The following is a 23679-nucleotide window of genomic DNA, read 5'->3' as shown; positions in this document are numbered from 1 at the left end:
GTGATATCTGTGCCAGAATGTAAGGCTCGATCTGTTGTGGTGACTTCTGCAGCATCCCTTACCAGTCGGGCATGGACACCCGACTGTTGATTCAGAAATTTGGTCATCTAAAAAATTCTACTGATTATAGAGGCTATGTCTAGAGATTGCACCTGCCTCGTTACAATTCTTAATTGCAATGATTTTTATGTAAATTGTCACATGATAATTTTCATGTTTTTTCCCCTCCCTAGTGCTTCTTACTATGTTTCTGTTGTGCAGTGAGGTAAGGTTCGAACTCTGGTCAGTGAATTTACAAAGGTTTATTTACAGAGCAACTATACACATTATACAGCTTCTTCCCCACTGCCTTCAGACTTTTGAATGGACCTACCTGACATTAAGTTGATCTTTCTCTGCACTCTAGCTATGACTGTAACACTACCTTCTGCACTCCCTCCTTTCCTTCTCTATGAACAGTACGTTTTGTCTGTATAGTGTGCAAGAAACAATACTTTTCACGGTATACTAATACACGTGACAATAATAAATCAAATCAATAAAGGTCTTAAATTCCACAGGCCCGAAACTCCAGCTGACAGGAACAGGTCAGGGCAAGTCTCAGTAAGCCCCCAACTTGGCTCCCGATTGGGCCAGTGGGTCACATGATCCTTTCCAGGAAACACCCTTTAAAGGGCTCTGACACCACACTTCCAATCTACCATTTTGTTTCTATTCTAGTCTCAGGATTTTGGGGTAGAAATTGGCATCCATTCCTCCACTTGTTTGAGTGTAGACTGGGTGCAGCAATGAGAAATGTCACACTGGGTTGGCCTGCGAGGTGCTCCGCGTAAATTTGCGAGCCCCTCTTTTTAGCATTTTTGTTAAAACCTGCATCATGCCTCTTCCATGACGAGGAGAGCCATGCTTGTGTTACGACCCCTCTGCCAACTGATGCTGCCCTGAATATGTGTCTGTTTTCATGGACATGTATTTACCTTTCCGCATCACATTGCATCTCAGGAAGCTACCACTTCAGCATAGTGAGAGTGAGGTTTTAAAACATCATAACTCTGAAGAAAGCTCCTGATATGTATTTATATACACTTTACACAGTATTGCCTTTTGTGTTACTTAGTCTGTACACAAAAATGCCGTGTCATTTCCCATGTTCATATGACAGGAAATGCTGCAATGAAATAGATGAGGAAAAGTGCATGTGCAGAATTAATCTAAGTGACAGCTTGGTTTATTTGATAGTGCTCATTCTGAGTCAGACATCTCTGCATTGAAGGCAGAGTATGGGCTTACGGACATCCCCTGGAATTGTTGTAGTCCTGGGATGGAATTTTACAGCCCCTTCCATCAGTGGCATTTTCCGGTCCTGCCAAAGTCAATTTACCATACCTTACAGCACCACCCTCGCTGTGGAGGAGCTGTAAAATTCCATTCCAATCTTTCACTGTCAGGAGATTGCTGGAAACCTTCCAGAAATGATTCAAAGTTCTGCAAATTGTTTCTTAGGCAAACCTCACTCCTCAAAATGACTGAAGGAAAGAAACTTGCAGGGCTCTGGCCAACAAGCAGAGAAGTGTGATTGAGTGGATTGCTCTGCGCAGAGCTAGTATATACTCAATGGGCGAATGGCCTCCTCCTGTGCTGTAATAGCGACTGCTTCTTCCACAGGCTGAATTGTGCGAGGAGTTGGATTTCCCGCTTCCCCCTCGCCAGCCAAGGGGAATACCAGCTGCCCCACAGTCATTTAACAGCCAATCGAAAGCTGCCTGGCTGGCCGCTTGGCAAGGGCCTCTCACACCACCGGTTACATGCCAGTGGTGGTGAAGTGAGGCCCCTAAGTGGGAGATAATTGCCTATTTAAGGGCCTCAATTGGCCCAAGAGTGGGTGGGCTGCCACTCCTACCGCTGCTTTAACTGTAGTGGGGACAGGGGTTGGCAGGTAGGCCACATGCAGGCTGCCCTCTGGATTGAACGAGAGTCCCCATATTGGGTGTAAATCCAAGCCCCACATGTTGATCACACTTTGTGTGAAGAATTTCCTAACATCTGTCCGAAAGCTGCCCTTCCTTCATGTGAACCAGTGTCCCTTAGTTACACTTGGCAGTAATTTATTCAAGGCTAGCTTTCTTTAAATCATAAACAAATAGTATTATATATATTGGAGTCTCTTTTTTGGTTGAAAAGCTAAAGTTTCTTCAGTTTTCTGCCAAACATGGACCCCTGACAATGGATAATTAGTGCGCGGCCTTCTGTATTTGAATGGCTCACCTGTTGCTTGGCAACCAGAACTGCACACCACAACCTAAAGAAATTTGATCTCTCAAGGATTGGACTGCGGGGGGTGGGGGCGGGGGGCGGGGGTGGGGTGCGTGGGGGGGAACTAAAGAATGAATTATAGGGACCATAAGAACCAGCTGACCTGCGAGTGGTCCACGCATGGAGAGACAAGCTTAATTGCCCCTTTCATTATTTCTTGTGTGTTAAGAGAAGCAGGGGTGCTCCCCTCAACCCCTCGAAGGTTGACGGGACATCCACGTCCTTGGCCTTGCCTTGTCTGGTCTCCCCTGCTCAAATACTTTGTTCAATGTGTTCTGTAATTTTTGAGTTGCCTTTTCAAATCGCGCTAATTCAGTATCACCCTCCGCTCACCAGTTTTTGGCTGCAAACCAGATGCCTGCTACCAGGGAGTCAGGTCCTAATTAAAAGGCCAGATTCCAATAATACCCCTGCAGCTCCTTTGAATTCAGACTCTCAGACCCCATGCCAGCAAAACTGAATAGTGTTAAGCGCTCCTGAAGCTACATAAAATGGGGCTGTCAGCTATAGCTCAAAATTACAGGGTCGTTTGGTGTCTGGATTGCCAGCAGAGAGTCCAGCCTCCAAATTACTACTTATATGCTTTTTCAGTGGGGAGTGGGAATCGGAGTGGGTGAGGGGTGGACAATGGGAAAGTCCGTTGACCTCGGGCGGGATTTTCCAGTCTCGGATCGAGCAAGGCCATAAAATTCCGTCCATTGTCTTTAACTGTTTCTAACTCTCTAAAATTTGCTATCTCATTGATCATTTCCCAGTCAGTTCCAGATACCACGCAGACAGAAGCTGGTGCTTTTGATGCACTATCAATCGAGCCGAGACTAGTTGTGAGCAAGACAAATAGGCTTTTATTGGCACAGCTTTTTCAGAAGGAATGAGGAACAGATGACTGAAGGGACTATGGGAACCACGGATGTCACAAGTTGAATCAGAACAGGGTTCTATTTCTAGTTTTGGGTGCAAATTGAGGACAGTTTTTCCCCTTGTAACTATAGAAGGAACTGTACTTTTCCTCATCAACTTAACTTCCAACACTGAATGGCCTTGATTAAAATCCAGAAAATGCTTTTTACAAAAAGAGAATCAATCCCATCAGTGAATCCCCCAATAGTTTGACAACAGCCTGTATTTCATTTGCAGTTTGGCCAACAGAACTTCTCGCAAAATCTTTTCCTTCTGACTTCTTGACTAAACAGAGTGAAGGATAGGGATCTAACACAAACCCCCCACAAACCTACCCAATTCTGTCTTGGTCAACACTGACGCACAAGCTTTAGGTGCTGGTTAAAACCTGGAACTAGATTCCAATGACTAATTGCAGTGATGAAAGCAACCTATTTCCAACTCTTCGAACTCATTGGTTTTTGATTCACCATGACAATGGTCTAATCTCCACACTTCTTTCAAACACTCCCTATAAACAGCTAGTGAGTCATGGGGTGGGGGGGAACAATTCGCGCCGGAGTCTGACAGCTCTGGAACTGTGCACATGCACAGTGACCCTGATCTGTCAGACTCCCCATTTGCTAGCCAGCTCGATTGCTGGCCAGCCCGGAACCCTCGCAGTGCTCACCCTCACAAAGCCCGAAAGTGACCTCCACAACAATTCTGGGCCAGCCCTGACCCCCGCTCCCCCGCCCCGCCCCGGAGCGCCCTGATGTCCAGCCCACCCCACCCCCCTCACCCCGACAGACCTCCCCTGGGGTCAGACACAGCCACGGGAGGTAGGACCCCCCCGGCAGACCACCCCCCCCAGCCTGCCCCAATTGCTGCCTTCCCTCCATTCCAGACTGATCACCATGCAGAGTGGCAGTGGGACCTCCCACCCCCACCGATCACCCCTCGGCCCTGCCCACAATAGGCCCTGCCCCCTTGACATTGCCCGATGGGCAGTGCCAAGGTGCCTCCTGGGCATGGGCACTTTGCCCCTTGGGCAGTGCCAGGGGCCCGATTGTCCCCTCTTCATTCCGGCGGGGTCTCTCGTTAGTCCCCTGAACGTGGGGAACTACTCTGAACCCCCCCCGGAATGAAGTACTCCTGGCGGGGTGGGAGATTCAATTGGAACCGGTAAGTTCCCGATAATGAAACGTAAAAGACATTTGAAACATATTAAAAACAGATTCAAATTACCTATCTGCCTTTCCGTCGGTTTCCAGTGTGGTTTGACCAGCGGCTGTTCGCCGGCACTGGGAGATGTGCATGCGTTCCCGGCGCATCTGCAAATCCTGGAACAAGGCCGGTGACGCACATCTTCCATCCCGACCCGCCAGAAAAGTTGTGGGTCGAGATGGGAGAATCACGACTATAATTTCTTTCAATGTTTGAGTGTGTCCCTGTTTCAAATTTTTTGTTTTAATGGCTATTTCATGAGCAGAAGCAATGATACAACCCCAATGATGTGACAAAACTGATGTGCAAACAGCCTCATGTTCCAGATCACAAATCTAGAATTGAGAAGCACATAAACTTTGTTCTTGCTGCTTATTAATGGCCTCTACTTGTTTTGAATGGGGTTATTTTTTTATGTTCTACTTGCCTTGAATGGAGTTCTCTCTCATGTTCCAATCCTTGCCTGATTACTTCAGACAGCACCACAATATGCTTCATGAACTACCAAGGCCCTATAAGGATAGATTGCTATCCTAAATGGGGTTGGGGGAGGGGGCGCCATCCTTGTTCAAAGGCATTCAGTGTCTGATCGAGGGTCCTGGCATTGGGAAGAGGGGGTGCTGCAGAGAACCACTAACCCGCCCTAGCTGCCAACTCCCTCCATGGTGACCCCTCCCCCATGACCTCCTCTGACCATCACACACCCTGGGATCCAATGACAATCTGAGACCTCAGTTGCGTGTCATACCAGCAGCAGCCATCGCTTCCCCTGTGGATGTATCATCAAATAAAGCTGCCAATCTCCAATTGACTGGCCGCTTTCAGCAAGTGGGATTTGCACCACAGGGTTCTTGATCCCAGGGGAAGGCCCATTGCTGGTCTGTCAGTGCTTGGGCAGAAGTGGCCTTCCCCAAATAAAGGGGCTCTCACCTCCTCCCCAGCTGGCAGCTGAGACCCCTTTCACCTCGAAAACTGATGGTACAGAAGGATGTCTTTTGCACCACCTTGCCTATACTGGCCGAGAAAGGACTTTCCAGTATGGAGGTGTTGCAAAAGCAGCAGCGATAAGGAGATATAATGAACATTGCTGCTCTTATTAAACAAATCCAGTTGATTCCAGGTCCTGGGGTGATGCTGCTGGCAAGGACCCTATCACTGACTTTACTTGACTCTAGCCTTGGGAACGTATCTGCTGATTCTGGGAACAGTAGTTCACTTTGTTCTTTCTCTGCTTGAAAGCCCAGGCGTGCAGCAGTAAAGTGGGGGGAAGAGACACAAACTCCTGCTGCTAACCTCCACAGTGACTCTGAAACTTCTTGTTTCCTGCTGCAGGCTTCTTCTTCATGTCAGCAAGGGACAGAATCTCCCTGTGAGCTCTAAAGTCCATGGCATGATCTCTCGAGAGGCAATGGAGAAGCGTGGAGCTGCTTTGTAATGTTCTGCATCTGTTACAGATTCTGACTCTGAACACATCCACACTGCTTTAAGAACTGGCTGTCTTCAGCACTCCCTGACACTCAGGCCAAACATACAGACTCACAATCTCACCCTCACAAACCTACCAACACTGCAAGCTTCACACCCACCTCTCTCAGTCTCCACATATCTCAGCTGTGGCAGACACATCACCCCCGAACACACTGTGGCACAGTCACTGACATTTTACCCCCTCTCTCTTACAGGACATGATGGCATACAAGTTGAATTGAGGGGGAGAGAATGTCTGTATCTCCCGAGCTCTGTGGAAGAGATTGTTTATCACACCATGGAGGCCTATGACCTCACTGAGGATATTAAAGATGGTGGCCATTCCTGCCTTATGCTCCCACCCGTCTTCCGGCTCACCCTCATCCTCCCATCTGACAGGATGGGCAAGCTGCTGATGGTGTGACCATTGGCCTTTTGCCACCTCTTGGGGAGATAATGGTAATGTCACAGGACTGGAAATCCAGCAATGCCCTGGGGACTGGATTCAAATCACATCGTGGCAGCTGGTAGAATTTAACTTCAATGAATATAAAATCTGGAATATAAAGTCAGCCTCAATAATTGTGACCATGAAACTATAATGATTGTTGTAAAAGTCCATCAGATTCAGTCGTGCACTTTAGGGAAGGAAATCCGCTGTCATTACTTGGTCTGGACTACATGTGACTCCACACCCACAGCAATATGGTTGACTCTTACCTGCCCTCCGAAATATTCAGTTCAAGAGCAATTAGTGATATGCAACAAATACTGGCCTCACCGTTGATGCTCAGGTGTCCTGTCAAAGAATAAAAGAAACACCCCAAGGGGGTGTTACAGAGATAGGGTAGAGGGAGGGTCTGGGTGGGATGCTCTTTTGGAGAGTCAGTGCAGATTCGATGGGCTGGATGGCCTCATTCTGCACTGTAGGGATCCTATGGTTTTATGTTCCTATCCCACACCCTTCCTTCACCCCTTTGGTTTTGTGCGTTCAGACACACAGGAACCGCAGCCTGCCTCATCACAGACTCAGGTGGAAGAGGGACACCAGGAGCAGAGCACCGATGAAGAGGCCCCATACTTGATCAGAGTCGTATGGCTAGCAGCTCAGACACTGCTATCTTAGAGATCAGTATAAAGCTGAGATCAGCACCTTGTAGGTCACCAAGCACCAGTAGACCACACTCAAGCCTGGGATAAAGGAAAGTTAATTTGGAAGGCAAGGTCACAGATTAATTCTGCTGTAGAGCTCATAGATTTAAATTTGATGGAGTGGCATACAGAAAAGTACTGACATTTATGCTCAACCAGGAATCAGTGTAAGATAATGAGCTGAGAGGTGAATGATGAACAAGATTTGGTGCAAGTAAGTATACAGAGAACAGGGTTTTCCACCCCCTCCCCCACACGCAGAATGCTTTGTAATGGTAGAGCCGGCCCACCATTGGCAGGCGGTGGCATCTTCCAGCTCTGTGCCGCTGTCAATGCGCTTTCCTGTTATTCACATCTTCTGCCACTGGTTTTGCCACCAGGGAACCCGTACCGGGGGGAGGTTGGGGGTGGGGGGGGGGGGGGGGGGGGGGGGCGGTGGGATTGTCACCATTGGCAGGACCAGAAAATCCCGCCAGCAGGAACAGCTGGAATATCCTGCCGTATGTTTATATAGGGTGGAAGATCTGGTGTGTTGGAATAGTCAAGTCTAGTGGTAACAGGCATGGTTGGATGTTTCAGCAACAAATCATCTGAAGCACATAGAAAACTGGACATTGGAATTCTTCCAAGGGGTCCACAAGTAAAATCACTGAAGTGTTACCAATAAATATTACACATAATCAGCTTGCTTTTCGAATATTGTTGGTTAGATATTCAGTTGAGTGGAGAAGAATGAGAGATGACTTTGTAATTCTTCACTTCTTTCCATGTCACTGGTTGTTGTTGTCAGTGTATCTTCACACCCATACTGCCTTTTACCCTATGGGGAATAGTGGGGCAGTGGTGGAAAGATTTCTGAGCTGATTATCATAAACCATGTTGAACACTCCTTCTGTGGCCTGGCATTGGACTCAAACTCAAATTGGCAAGGGGACACTACCACAGCACCACAAGGCCTCCTAGCGTCACTGGTAAAGGCATTCATCGAGTCTGTCAGAATGCTAATTCTTCTTGGGTGAGGAAAGTCACTGACAGGATAATTACTATGAACTTTGTCGTGTAGGGCAGAAGACAAAAACATCAGGGACAAAAATACAAGCACAAAGAACATTATTGCTATTATTTGTTTTTCATTTCCATTTGGTATTTTACCAGAGCGTCAAACCTTCCTTTGTCAGATATAACACGTCAATGATGATATGTGGCTTACCCTAAAGAATTGAAAACATGACAGAGCTCAAATTCAACAGCTTATCTTGTGTGCCACATTTTCATTCCCTGTGCTGTCACATCTTGCGGCTGTGCCAGAGGAGACTGCAAAGTAAAGTTTATTTATTAGTGTCACAAGTAGGTTTACATTAACACTGCAGTGAAGTTACTGTGAAAATTACCTAGTCGCCACATTCTGGCGCCTATTCAGGTACACTGAGGGAGAATTTAGCACGGCCAATGTACCTAACCAGCACACGTGGGAAGAAACCGGAGCACCCAGAGGAAACCCACACAGATACGGGGAGAACGTGCAAACTCCACACAGACAGACCCAAGCCGGGAATTGAACGCGGGTCGCTGGCACTGTGAGGCAGCAGTGCTAACCACTGTGCCACTGTGCCACCTTATAAACTTGAACTACCCTGGCAGGGTCCACTGGTAACCCTGGCACTGCCCACTGGGCACCATAAATGTGCCAGGGGCACAAGGGGGTGGAGACAGAGTGGGGGCAGAGCCAGAGTGGTGCTATGACAGCGGGGTAACTCCGGAGGGTTGGGAGGGAGGGAACTCTGCCAGGATGTGGGGGAAGGTGAACTCTTCAGGGTGATTGGCGGTGGGAGAGATCATACCAGCCCTATTTTGCCGGCAAAATCAGCTTCACACCCAATTTAACCATTAGCATGTCATTAATGAGTCCCAGATACATTATCGAGGCTTACTTCCCTTTACCACCTTGCCAGTCGAGGTTCTCCCTGATGAGAACCACGCATGGTCCCCAACAATGGGGACCAATCAGTGGGATTGGAGGCCATTGAATCCTCCCCAGGTAGTTGGGGGCAGGGCTGGGCAATACCCATGGGGCAGTGCCCACCTGACAGTGTCCACCTGGCACTGCCCACCAGGTACCATAACTGTGGCAGTGCTAGGGGTGGGGCCTCAGCGGGGTCGGAGCCTGTGGGGTGGAGCTCTGACAGGAGGAAAGGAATGGGAACTCTGCCAGGTGAGCAATCGGCGGGAGAGGTTGGAGGGTCTCTGTCGGGAGGGCACGGTGATTGGCGGGGTGGGAGAGAAGGGGAACTCTGCCGGGGTATGATCGGCAGGGGCGGGGGGGGAAGCTCTGCCAGGAAGGCGATCGGCGGGGTGGGAGGAAAGAGGAACTCCCCCCAACCCCCCCCCGATCACCATGTCTGCAGAGCACCCGTCTTGCCTCCCCCTTTTGTAGAGCTCCCTCCTCCCCCCTAGAACTCCTCCCTTGTCTCCTCCCATCATTGCCCCACACCCACTCAGGCTCCACCCCCACTGAAGCACCACCCCCTTGGCACTGCCCTGGCACAGTTATGGTGCCCAGTGGGCAGTGCCTGATGGGCAGTGTAAGAGTGCCCAGTGGGCACTACCAGGCTGGCACTCCCTGATGGGCACTGCCCAGCCATGGCCCCGACCACCCGGGGGCTCCAATGGCCTCTGATCCCCTCAGCAATCCAAAGCATGTGTACAATTGAACCAACAGCAGGAAGAAAGCAACCGGCAATTATCCTGAAGTACTTGATGATCCCTTTGCATGGGAATGGGAATAGTTCCTTCCTGTTGTTGAACACATATTGAGCTGTGTGACATTGAGAGCACTGAGCTCCAACAGGTGTTATACATTGATTAGGGTCTTAACCTACCTGTTCTGTGTATTTCCTGTGCACGTGTTTACACTCTCACTAATAGGGCAGCATAATTCACACCAAAATGTCTAAATGTGTCGTAAATCATTTTGGAGTTCTAAGGTCATCTTAACACCCCATAAATGATGCAAACAAACCCAGTTCCGCACCCTCAGCTTCCTCACTCCTGTGTACAAAGAGAACTTAATTAAGCATTATTAGATGTACCAAACATTTTTTTCACTAATTGACTGGTACAAAAGAGGAAATCGTGATCAAGATTAGTACATAGAAATCCAGGTACTGCAATAATAAACAGGCTTATCAGAACAGTTACTGATAGAACATAGAACATAGAACATTACAGCGCAGTACGGGCCCTTCGGCCCTCGATGTTACACCGACCTGTGAAACCAATCTAAAACCCATCTAACCTACACTATTCCAATATCATCCATATGTTTATCCAATGAAATGAGTCAAAACATGCAGCTTCATAGACATGTTTGTTCATAATGTATTGTCCATGAAGCTATCAGTTTAAACTTGACGTAAGTTAGACCACAGGATCATGATACATCATAAACTAATGAAATACAATGAAATACCTGATGTATGACTCACATGAATGGATACCCAGTGACAGTCGAATTGTAATATTCATTCTAAAGGAAGTGACTGGAGATGGTTACAAAATGACTCATTGTGGAAAGTTTTGACATGAGTAATTTGAAGTGATTCGGTGCTGGTGTACGGGGATTAAAGAACAAAGACCAATACAGCTAAGTGGAAATATTTCCAGAAACCAGCTTCAACTCACCAACTTCCAAGTTTTAATCACATGGGACAAGAAGTGGGCAAACAACCTACTCCAAGGAGAAGGATTTACATTTTAAATATATTAATGAGACTGGAAACTTCAACACGGTGGCACAGTGGTTAGCACTGATGCCTCAGGGACCTAGGTTCAATTCCCAGTTTGGGTGTCTGTGCAGAGTCTGCACGTTCTCCCCATGTCTGTGTGTGTTTTCTCCAGGTTCTGTGGTTTCCTCCCACAGTCCGAAAGACGTGCTGGTTAGGTGCATTGGCCATGCTAAGTTCTCCCTCAGTGTACCTGAACAGTGCCAGAGTGGCGACTAGGGGATTTTCATATAACTTCATTGCAGTGCTAATGTAAGCCTTACTTGTGACATTAATAAATAAAATAGATTTAACTTGCTTGGTAGGTTTAGTTCCGGTAGCAACAAAATTGGGGAGAAGCCATATGTTTTCATAGCACCCTTTGCAGTAGTTCCAAACTAAAGTTTAAAGTTTATTTATTAGTGTCACAAGTAGGCTTACATTAACACTGTATTGAAGTTACTGTGAAAATCCCCGATACACTCCGCGCCTGTTCGGGTGCTCTCCCCCATCAGATTCCAATTTCCCATAATAAATACCTCCACCCCAATAACTCATGCCAATGTTGTGAAGATGTAGCCCGTCCAAGGTGAACTGTTGCCCTCCCCCACCCCACCTTGGAATTGGATTGTCGCCAGGCCAGGGATTGAACCCTCTTTAGGATTGGATTACCCCCCAGAATGGGTGCTAGCAATGGGATTGTATTCCTTCACGTCAAGTCAGGGAACTGGCTCCTCCCGGGATTGAACACCCCCTTCCCCAAAGTTGGGGATCGGACTCTCCCTATATCAGATCTCCCCCACCGGGACTATGGGGATCACACCTACCTGGTCCTGTCACCTCCTCCAAAGTGTTCCCTGGATGTTGAGGATACCAATCAGGATGATCTCTGAGTGGGAAACATCTCAGTAACTAAAGACACAAGATGCGGCAGATGGATCTCCAGAATGTGAAAGCAAATAGATCTCCAGAATGTGAAAGGAAAAGCAGACATTCGAGATTCCTGATCCCTAGAGCCCCTGCTCCCAGCATAACGCAATGTTAAAATTCTTCCCATTGTGTAAACAATTCGAACAATTAGTGGAACACAAAATCAAATCAACCAAATAACTATTAAAATTCAACCTAACATAGCTTACAAATAGATTAAAGAGACCCATTAAAATCATTTTTGAAGAGAAAAAAAGTGTTTAATAACAGTGCTGATATTTTAATTATAAAACAAATTCTTTAATCAGTGGGGTAAGATTGCTTAGTGTACAAGCTTGTTTAATAACAGTTGAAAGGTTAATCTATCTTTAGACAACAGTTAGGGACAGCGTACATTGGAATGCACCAAAAGTAATACTTTACTTTCTTGGCAAGTCATGAGATGCCTGTAAGGATGTTGCTGAACGAACTAAACATATAATTGAAAAAGTAAAAACAGAAAATGCTGGAAGCTCTCGGCTGTTCAGGCAGCACCTGTGAAAGGTCTGTGACTTTTCATCATAACTATGGAAAGAAAGTTCTGTCATTAGCAGACGTGGAAATACTACATTTAGTCCCCGCATTCAATCATTGACATAGGTCGTGAATCATCATAGAAATCATAGAAACCCTACAGCACAGAAAGAGGCCATTCGGCCCATCGAGTCTGCACCGACCACAATCCCACCCAGGCCCTACCGCCATATCCCTACATATTTACCCACTAATCCCTCTAACCTACGCATCTCAGGACACTAAGGGCAATTTTAGCATGGCCAATCAACCTAACCCACACATCTTTGGCCGAAGAACTGGGATCCAATCATTGATCATTGCAATACCCCACTAGTGACAGCCTGCTAACCTGTGAATAACCTGTCTATTCCTCCTCTCCATTAACCAATCCTCAGTCCTTTCCAAGCTATTACCCCCAATCTCATGAGCTCTAATTTTGCTACCTAACCTTCTGTAAGGGATATTATTGAAAGCCTTCTGAAAATCCAGATACACCACATCCACTGGCTCTCCCTTATCTACTTTACTGGTTATATCTTTACAAAATGGCAGCAGGTTTGTCAAACATGATTTCCCTTTCATAAATCCATGTTTACTCTGTCCAATCCTACCAGTCTCCAGTTACCATGTCATTTATAATAGATTCTAGGATACCTCTTACATTTTCTCTCTCCCTCCTTTCTTAAATAGTGGGGTTACATTTTCCTTTCACCTTTGGAGTGAAGCTGCTTTTATTCCCCCTCCTCCTCTTCTCCTCCCACTTCTGGGAAAATCACCACCTCTTTGCCCCTCCTTGTTTTTCTACCTGCCGATCTGCAGGCACTGTTCCAGAATCTATACAATTTTGCAAGATGACCACCATTGCATCCACTATCCAACAACCACCTCTTTCAACACTTTGGGATGGGAATCATCAAGCCCAGGGGATTTATCAAATTTCAGTCCCAACCTTATTCCTGTGCTACTTTGTTACTAATACTAATTCCTTTCAGTTCCTCCATTTTGCTAGTCCCTTGATTCTCTTGTATTCCTGAGAGGTTTTGTGTATGCTCCTCCATGAAGACAGGCACAGAAGCTCCAGGCTTTCATCCCCTTGTCAGTTTTGCAGAGTTGGGAGATTTCCTGGTTCAGCGATCCCAGCCTTTGCCGACAGCCGGGATTTGTGGTTGAGGGGTATGGCAAGCTGAAACAGGAGTCAGGACAGGTAACTCTGAAATGCCTGTGTAGGCTGTTGGGTGCAGAGAGAGGCTGGGTGCAAGGCTTGCCTCTGTACCCCAGCACTGTGTTTAAATACATTGTTAAAAAAGAAACAGAAGCATCCCTCCAGTCCTCACCCTCCACCCACATACTCCCTGTGCTACATTCTTTCCAACCTATCCCAATCCATGCCCTGTACGCAAACCCCCATGACCCCCAAACAACTATGTAAACTTAGTGCCCCTCCACCTACTCCATTTTCCCCATTCCTTGATGCCAGCTTAGTGCCAATTCATGCCAACCCATGCCTCCACCACTCTTTGGAATTACCCTTCCATGCAAATCACCTGTATATTTGGACATTTCTTTGACAGTTTTGATACTTCCCAGGTGACTTTGACAGATTTGACATCCTGACAGTTCCTTAACAGTTCCTTGACAGCTGGATCTCTCCTTGACAACTGGGCATTTTCTTGGAAACTGGACAGTTACTTGACAACTGGAAAGCTCTTTTACAGCTTGACAATTCCAAAGAGTTTGTGCATATGAAGTGCATAATTGTGTTCACTTTTAACAATCCCAAAGGATGCCTTGCCTCTCCCAAAGAGGTACTTACCTCTCCAAACGTGTACCCCAGCTATCCATAAGTTCAGACCTCTTCTTACCAATTCTAACCTGCACACTGCAGATTCCAAACTCCTGGTCTTCCAAAATCCCACTTCAGATGAGATAGCTGGTCAGCTTTGTGCAAACCCAGGCCGGATTCCTGTAGAACCTCTGCGAAGATGTGAAATGCTGTGGTCCAGGGCAGGCCTTTGACATTTCATCCATTTCCAGGATTTTTACGGTGGAAAGACTGTTCATTATGATGAAAATCTGGGCCAAAGTATGTCTTTATTTTTCCTGCCATTTCCTTTTTTCCATTATAAATTCTACTGTTCCTGCCTGTAATGGGGCTACATTTGTCCTTGCTAATCTTTCTCTTTTTACAAACTACAGAACCTTTTACAATCCATTTTTATGTTTTTCACGAGTTTACTTTCATACTCTATTTCTGTTTTCTTTATCAGTTTCTTGGTCATCCTTTGCTGAATTTTAAAATACTCCCAATCTCAGGCTCACTTTTTTTTTTACAACTTTATAGGTCTCTTCCTTTGATTGAACACAATCTCTAACTTCTCTTGTGAGCCAGGTTGAATCACCTGTTCTGTTGGTTTTTACATCTCAAAGGAATGTAAATTTATTGTAAACCATATATTAATTCTTTATTGCTTGCCTACCATCATATCTTTTAATGTAGTTTCCCAATCTACCACAGTCAATTTCACCCTCATATATTTGCAATTTTCTTTGTTTTAAAACCCTGGTTTCAGATTGAACCACATTACTTGCAAACTTAATGTAAAATTCTATCATATTATGGTCACTCTTTCCTAAAACCTTTATTCCTTCAATGTTATTTATTAGCCCTTCTTCACTGAACAATATCAGATGTAAAACTGACCATTCTCTCGTTGTTCCTCTAGTTGTCCTAGAAAAGCTTCTTGCTTGCATTCCAGGATGAGTGCTAATTACGTTTACCCAGTCTGTATGTAGATTGACATCCCCCATGATTACTGTATTATGGTTGTTACAAGCACTTCTGATTTCCTGATTTATACCGTGTCCTGCATGACCACTGCTGTATGGTGACCGATAGACTCCTATAAATGTTTGCTGCACCTTGCTGGTTCTGAGCTCCACCCCAACTGATTCTACTAATATTCCAACCTTAGATCCTCTCTCACTAACATTCTGATTTCATTCTTCATTAACAGTGCCATCCAAATTCCATTTTCCTTTTTTCCTGTTCTGCCCGAATGTCAAACACCCTTGAACATTCAGTTCCCAGCCATGGTCATCCTGCAGTGGTTCCGAAGAAGAATGATATTGGACCCTAAATGTTAACTGTGTTTCTCTCTCTACAGGTGCTGCCAGACCTGATGTGTTTTTCAGCACTTTCTGTCTATCCAACGTTCCCCAACACCAGAATAAAAACCCATTTCTTCCACAGCAATCTTTGAGCCATGCATTTGACTCTGTAATCTTAGTTACCCTACTCTGGGCTCAGGTAATCATCCAGAGAGCCACAGATTGCAATGGATTTGGATAGGGTCTCAATGTGCTGCTGTCTATCGCTGTGTCCTCCTCTCTCCTGTTCTTGTAGGTGCTGCTGTCTCTGGTCCTTCTCTCCTGCACTTTTTCAACCAGTAAGGACATTCCAGCTGCTCAGTCCCTCTGAATATGTAGAAATATGTAGGAGGCACGGTGGCACAGTGATTGGCACTGCTGCCTCACAGTGCCCAGGACCCGGGTTCAATTCTGGCCTCAGGTAACTGTGTGGAGTTTACACATTGTCTGCGTGGATTTCCTCCAGGTGCTCCAGTTTCATCCCACAGTCCAAAGATGTGCAGGTTAGGTGGATTGGCCATGGTGAATGTGCGGGTTACAGGGAGAAGGGACAGGGCCTGGGTAGGATACTCTGTCAGAGAGTTGATGCATATTCAATGGGCCAAATGGTCTCCTTCTGCACTGTAGGAATTCTAAGTTGAAGTCAACAAGATTTGCTGTGGGTGTTTCTCTACATTTTTACTGACGTTGAAATAGAACAGGTTTCGGATTTTATCTTGCTTTCGCTCATGGGCCATGTTAAATTGTCCTTTAGTATCGGGGGATTATTAGGATAAATACATAGGGCTATAGGGATAGAGCCTGGATGGGATTGTTGTCGGTGCAGGCTCGATGGGCTGGATCACCTGTAGTGATTCTGTGAATTTTTTTATAACCACAAACAAAAACATAATCAAACTGCAGAAAATACTAAAATCCTGGGTGCTCCTCAAAGCCTGCAACTCCGCAGTCAGACTGATGTCAGGTGACTTGGGTCATGCAGTGTGTAGATTTGTGTGCATTAATCCACGCCAGCACATTATTAGCGTAAAAGCAGGAAACCCGTAAGAGCTGATTATTTGCAAGCCCGCACAATTTTGTTCATGAGTCACGAGCAGTAAAGGCTTCGGCACATATATCACTAAAGGGCTGCAAAAGGTTGCGGAGATTCATGTGTCAGAAATCAGCTGTGTGCGAGTTTCCTCACTAATTACTGGCAGAACGGCACGTATCCCATTGCTCCTTAGAAAATTCTGGGGAAATTTCAGACTATTATGCAATAAATAATAATATTGAGACATTTAACAATTTGATGACATTTGTCGCGATCAGTCCTTTGTTAATCAGCTTGCTGCACTTGATATGGCACATTGCTGCAATTGAATCATTTCCTTCAACATCATTGAACTTTTTACCTATACTGAGAGGCCGACATTCATTAAATGCCACAAAACAATTTTGGTTATATAATGATATGTTTATAAAATATATTTAGAATTCTCAGTCACGTTACTGTATTGTCATCGGTAAGCACTATAATTTTTAAACCATGAACTAATTGCTTTTCCTTCATATAAATAATGTAACCAATGACTTCAGAACTCGTCTTTAATTTATATCCTCCCATGTAGTACATCCTTGGTGTTCTCAGCTTAGATCATTCTCAACTCCTTAGCTCTATCAGCAATTTCTTCCACTAAATTTAAGATGTGAGAAAGATCTAAAGGGCAGGCAGTGCACGACTATTCCCTATGTGTATTATACTGACACCTACCTTCTCCTAAGGTTCTCTTGCATGACACAAGTCTCTTAAGGAGACAAAATGAGTGCTCAACACGTTTAAGCTACATTGTTAGGATGGAATATGTGGAGGTGGCACAGTCCCACTGCCAGAGCCAAAAACTAGAGAGGTGACCCTGCTTTGGGGAAGTGGAGGGCAGAATTGCCATCCTATTGGGGAGATAGTGGCGTGGTGATAACATCACTGAACCGGTAATCCAGAGCCCCAGGTTTAAGATCTGGGGATATGTGTTCAAATTCCACCATGACAGTTGGCATGTTAGAAACCTCAGGCGCGATCTTACCAGCTGTTCATGCCACCCCCCCTGCTGCAGTGAGGTCAGAGAATTTGGCGGCCAGCCAAATCTCCTTTCACTGCAGCAGGGTGAGAAAATCCCACCGATGTGAACCGTGGTAAGTTTCCAGCCCTAGTCTCAGTAATGGTGACCATGAAACTATCACAACTAGTTCTAAAACCCATATGGTTCACCAATGTCCTTCAGGGAAGGAAATGTGCCGTCTTTACCTGGTCTGACCTACATGTGACTCCAGACCCACAGCTAAGGGCAGACTCCTAACTGCCCTCTGAAAGTTACTCAGTTCAAGGGCAATTAGGGATGGGCAACAAGGGACTTTTCCAGCAATGCCCTCATCCCATGGAGGATTTTTTTTTAAATGGAGGAGGTGAACCACCCTGAGAGTTGCCATCCCCAATCAGATTGCTCACAGCTCGATAGAGCCACCATTCGCGGCAGCCCTTGCTGAAGCTGCAGTTGGAGAATTTGGCCACCTTAATGGCAATTCGCCCTCCAAGTGCAGTAAGTAGAATCTGGTCTTGCCTAAGTGGACCCAGTGTTGCTGGGGGCTGGCAGTGAGGACGGACATTTCTACAAGCAGGGGGCCCTCTGTGGGATATGGTGGGCACCTACCTCTGGTACCTGTTGGGAAGTCATCGGGGTTTACCTTGGTGGTCATCCCCTGCCATTAACATTCTGCCAGCAGAAGCAGGTAAAGGTCCTTAATTGACCACTTAAGTAGCTCAATTGGGCTACTGGTAAGCGGCTTGCTGGCCACTTTTCGCGCAATTGGAAAATGGCATGGCGGCAGGGGTGTGTTGGCACACCACTCCCAAAGCCTTTCTGTACCATCTACTTGCCTTCCTGCCTTCCAGCCTATCACTAATGACCCTGCTCGAAAAATCTAGCATTGGGTCCATTATTTTAGTGGAGTTTTATACCAAATTAACCTATGTTAACCATTGAAAAAAGGGATAACATATGAACATTTCCAGCTTGTATCGCTGATTCCATGGATAGAAATACCTCAGTATACATACAGCACCAGTTACCAGTGCTCGCACTGCATTGGATCTGATGACACTATTTAGGCAGAAACAGATAACTGTATTTCATAGCAATTAAATCTTAATTAATTTGCTTTAAATGTTACTTCATTAGATTATAACATTAATATTACCGTGGTGGCACAGTGGTTAGCATTGCTGCCTCACAGTGCCAGGGACCCGGGTTCAATTCTAGCCTTGGTGACTCTCTGCGTGGAGTCTGCATGTTCTCCCCGTGTCTGCGTGGGTTTCCTCTGGGTTCTCCGGTTTCCTCCCACAGCCTGAAAGAGATGCTGGTGAGTTGCATTGGCTATGCTAAATTCTCCCTCAGTGTTCCCGAACAGGTGCCAGAGTGAGGCGACTAGGGGATTTTCACAGTAACTTCATTGCAGCGTTAATGTAAGCCTACTTGTGACAATAATAAATAAACTTAACTTTAAAAAATTTAATATTTAAATAACACAGCCAGTCCTGTCATTATAATTTTAAAAAAGATTCTATGATAATTCACAGCTACTTCAGCCAGTCAGGACTAAAATGAAAGCAGTTTTACAAAAGTCCTGGAAGAAGTAGATTTCTTCTGTGAACAACTTTTAAATTATTGATTTAAAGCTTTTTTTTTTAAAAAAAGTAACATCGTTTACATGCGTGGACTCGTTCATAGCTTCCTGGGAAATTCCTGCTTACATCATGACATGTCATTGAGCAATGGTATTCTGGTTATAAATGGAGAACCAGAATGACGAGGAGTTAGATACGAACTTCAGCAGCAGAGTACAACAACCAGGAGAACACTGTGACCACCATACAAGCAAAAGACAATGAACAGCAAAGTTATTCTCCCTGTCTTGGCACTCTTCGTACTTTATTTGGCTTCCACCCAAGGTAAGAAACGATCTGACTTTATAGTTACAGAGCATTTATACAGAACTTACAATTTTATTGAAAAACATTTATATAACGAATAGATTTTGAGTTGCTATGCCATTGCAATGTGTTTATGTGCAATCTCTAGTTTTAACTTGTAAATAATATATTGCAACACATTTAAAAGGCATTTACATTTTAATTTACATTTATTAAATATACTTATGCACATAAGGGGAGGCGATGGCCCAGTGGTATTATCTCGAGACTATTAATCCAGAAACTCAGCCAATGTTCTGGGGACCCAGGTTCGAATCCCGCCACGGCAGGTGGTGGAATTTGAATTCAATAAAAAAAATCTGAAATTAAGAATCTACTGATGACCATGAAACCATTGTTGATTGTCAGAAAAAACCATCTGGTTCACTAATGTCCTTTAGGGACGGAAAGCTGCCATCCTTACCTGGTCTAGCCTACATGTGACTGCAGAGCCACAGCAATGTGCTGGACTCACAACTGCCCTTTAAACGAGGGCAACTAGGGATGGGCAATAAATGCTGACCAGCCAGCGATGCCCATGTCCCATGAATGTATAAGAAAAAAACACAATTTATAGCTAAATGCAAATAACACTGATTAAGATTCACATTTGAAATAGTGGTTGTCAGTGAGAATTATGAAACAATGGATTGTCAAACATACATTGCACAAGCGACATTTAGGGATCAGTTACATAGTTTGTAACTTCAGCAATGTGTTCTAAAGGATTCAGGTTAATGGCTTTTTAGTTACTGAGTCATTCAGTCATAATTGCTCCATTGCGGGAGGACCATCATCATAAAGACTGCAGTTGTTCAGGAGGAGCCCTCTACCATCTTTTACAGAAATTGGTGATGGGCAGTAAACCTTGCCCTCCCACCACCACCAATGTGTTGAGATAATGCTGTTCTGTCTGAAACCCTGAGGGTGACGGTGCCCTAGATAAGTTCATTGGCAGCTCTTCTGACCTGCATGGTGGACAAGGAGTAGGTCAGTGACTGACCTGCTAATACTAACTTTCGATAACTTGTTCTTTCCACAGCCGCATCTCTCCGACATGCAGGAGTGAGCTTGCGCTGCCAATGCATTAAAACAAACTCCAAATTCATCCATCCAAGACGTATAGGGAACATTGAAATCTTTCCAAGTGGTCCACACTGTTCAAATGTTGAAATCATGTAAGTTTTGATAACTGATTCTGGATAAACATATGTGAATAATACACATTTCTTTCTGAATATTATTCATTTTTTGTTAAAGGTAAATGGCAGAACTTTAAATAATTGTTATATTTCACTTCTTACAGTGCAACCCTTAAGAATGGTACTCCAGTCTGTCTGAATCCTGAAGCCCCCTGGGTGCAGAAGATCATTGACATGATAATCAAAAAGTAAGTTTCAGATGCCAGCTTGCACTAAAACAATGTATCTGGGTTCTCTAAAAGGTAGCAAGGAATGTAATGGGAAGAAAGACCCAAATATGTAAGGTAGATTTTAATTTTCACTACCTGGGCAGTAATTGAGAATGGCAGTTTGACCACCGATTAAAGAACTTAGCTGATGTTGGGGAATGAAGATCAGACAGATTCTGTATAGAGCAAGTGATCGCTCCACCCAATACTGTCCATGTGGTAAGGATACAAATCCATCTCATTGAGTTAAGAAGCTATTGATACAATTGTAGCTAAGCATGGGAGGACCTTGGAGCTAGAGAACTGGAAATGGACAAATCACCATGGTTATCTATATTCAATTGGACGGACTGGTAAGTTAGTTCAAACTGCTATTTCTGTATAGCACTGAGGGAGAAAAATGTCACCCTGAGCCCCCGTGAGACCTTCCTCGGGTATTTCACACACACCAGAAAAAAACAAAGTATCTCCACTGTAACTTCAGCTGCTTACCTACTGTGGTATGAATTAACACTGATCCACACCCTCACACACCTTCCCCTTTAGGCTATGGACAGCAGGGAACTGGTTTAGTGCCAAGTTAGCAAAGTATTTTATTACACCTTATTTGCTTGATTTGAAACAGATATAAACCTTAGCAATTAGCACCCGTTGTAAATGTGTTTTGCTGTTCTCACTCAAAGACTGGGACAGGGGAGATATTCTATCAAACAATGACATACTGGTCAACATTTTGTCCATGATGCCATGGAACCTCAGCTCCAAGGGTTTGATAACAGAAACTCATGGGATTTTCTGTTTCCGCCTGCCCCGAGACTGGAAATCCCACCCCCCGCCGAGGTCAACGGACGTTTCATGGCCCGTCAAATTTTTTGTGGCACCTGTGACAATTCCTGTGGCAGGCAGGATTGGACAATTTATCTCAGGGGGCTTGTATTCTCTGAGATAGAGAAGGTCAAGGATTATTTGATTAAGGCTTTTTGGATTTTGGAAGGAATTGCTGGAGTAGAGAGAATTATTTTTCTTGTCGTGGAGAAATCTAAAAAAAGGAATATACTTTAAAATCAGAGCTTGAACCATTCCAGGGGAGAAATTAGGAAAGATTTATTTGCACGAAAGGTGGTATCCTCTTCCCCAAAAAGCAGTTAAGGCTAGATCATTCATGTTTAAATCTACAATTGATCATTTAATGCCAGACAAGAATATAACAGAAGATGGTTGAGGTCAAGGTCTGTGGTTATAGTTACAGATAAACCACAATCACGTTGAACAACAGAATTGACTGAATCATAGCATCATAGAATCCCTAAGGTGCAGAAAGAGGCCAATTGGCACTGACAACAATCCCCACGTATTTACCGTATTTACCCTGACAGTAAGGGGCAATTTAGCATGGCCAATCCACCTAACCTGCACATCTTTGGACTGTGGGAGGAAACCTGAGCACCCAGAGGAAACCCATGCAGACAATGGGGAGAATGTGCAGGCTCTCTACAGACAGTGACCCAAGCTGGGAATCGAACCCGGGTCCTTGGCGCTGTGAGGCAGCAGTGCTAACCATTGTGCCACTGCGCCACCCCTTGGTTCTTAGATTCTGGGGGAATTGTGTTTGAAACAAGATATTAGTTTGTGAATTTCCTGAATACTTTTGAGATATATCCCTGCAGGATCAACAGTAATATTTATTTGTTCTGTATTTTTTATAGTTCTAAGAAGACCGAGTCCTGAGAGACGCTCTTTGGCTGAGTGTTAAGAGGGTGACATCTAACCACAATGAGACTCCATACTAACTCCGGCATTCACTTATCTTTAACCATCGTGTTCGAACCTGTTGTATACCTGTAACCCGAGTGACTGTCTGTGTAAAGATACGTATTTACAAATCACTCCCAGAATGGAAGAGACCACTCAATCCACCGAGCTAATCTTTTACATAGAAATCTGTAATACCCTCCTACATCTGTTAAGATTTATTTGTTCGTATTTATTTATTAACTTATTTGATAATTTTATTACTTAAGAATTGAATGTGTCACAACATTTCTATGGAGGTCTTCATTGCAAGATCCGTAAATCTTGTAAAGACATGGAGAACTCTTCAAAATGTCCGACTATTTCTCCAAGGGATTCAGCTAATGTACTGCCAAAGTTTATGACAGGAGAATGTGATGAACCCCATTGGAATTCAGGGCTGAGATCCTCACTGAGATTTCAGTCAACTGTACCACAGCGCCATGAGATTTGGTGTGCTGTTTAATAGGCGGACTATTTAGATAGTACAATTTTGATCCTGTTATCAAACTGCCTTTCACCGGCTGCCAGATTAACATCTTAGTGGGCGGTTACTCAGTGGAAATGAGCCTTGCACTGTTGGCATGGAATATTGTTGGTATTCTCATTTTGATTTTTGTCGTAATCTATTTGAGTTGCACTTTATTTATGTTCCTTGATATTTATACAGTCCTAAAAAAGTTTAATTTTCAATGTATTTATGTTTTGCCATGGAAGCATTTGGTAATGTTGGTAACACAAAAATCTATGTATGTGGAAATAATCTGTAATTTCTATTTGTTCTACATTGAAAATACATTTTTATTTAAATAAATGATTAATTAATTTATGTGCGTGTTTTACAATGTCAAATTTGTTGGATGTGATCTTACCACTACTCCGTGCCTGACAATCGGTGTGGCGAGCTGGGAAAATAGCGCAAGATGCTAAAAATCCAATTCAGGAAAGGGTTTGTGATCTTCCCGACTGCGCAAACTGCTTCATGCTAAAAATAGCCATGAAGGCTATTAGCATGAATTTGAATGGATTTCAATATCATT

The 23679-nt window shown here is 44.7% G+C and overlaps 1 protein-coding gene across 1 annotated transcript; it reads left to right on the top strand.

Annotated features, from left to right (window-relative positions):
* The first annotated feature begins 19280 nt into the window (after positions 1–19280).
* Positions 19281–23468, top strand: LOC144492912 (interleukin-8-like). Its single transcript, XM_078211531.1, has 4 exons — positions 19281–19416; positions 20480–20615; positions 20744–20827; positions 22555–23468. Exons 1-4 carry the CDS (start codon positions 19353–19355, stop codon positions 22574–22576), a joined length of 306 nt encoding a protein of 101 aa, XP_078067657.1. The 5' UTR covers positions 19281–19352; the 3' UTR covers positions 22577–23468.
* Positions 23469–23679: the final 211 nt, after the last annotated feature.

The sequence above is a fragment of the Mustelus asterias genome, chromosome 1 (genome assembly GCF_964213995.1).
Source record: "Mustelus asterias chromosome 1, sMusAst1.hap1.1, whole genome shotgun sequence".
NCBI lineage: Eukaryota > Metazoa > Chordata > Chondrichthyes > Carcharhiniformes > Triakidae > Mustelus > Mustelus asterias.
The sequence above is the reverse complement of the archived record's forward strand: the minus strand, read 5'-3'. Positions and strand labels throughout refer to the sequence as shown.

Excerpts from the sequence above, each read along its gene's own strand:
- LOC144492912 (XM_078211531.1), top strand. The coding sequence starts at position 19,353 with ATGAACAGCAAAGTTATTCTCCCTGTCTTGGCACTCTTCGTACTTTAT. Across the intron at positions 19,417-20,479 it reads TTATTTGGCTTCCACCCAAG|CCGCATCTCTCCGACATGCA; the intron begins GTAAGAAACGAT and ends TTCTTTCCACAG. Across the intron at positions 20,616-20,743 it reads TGTTCAAATGTTGAAATCAT|TGCAACCCTTAAGAATGGTA; the intron begins GTAAGTTTTGAT and ends CACTTCTTACAG.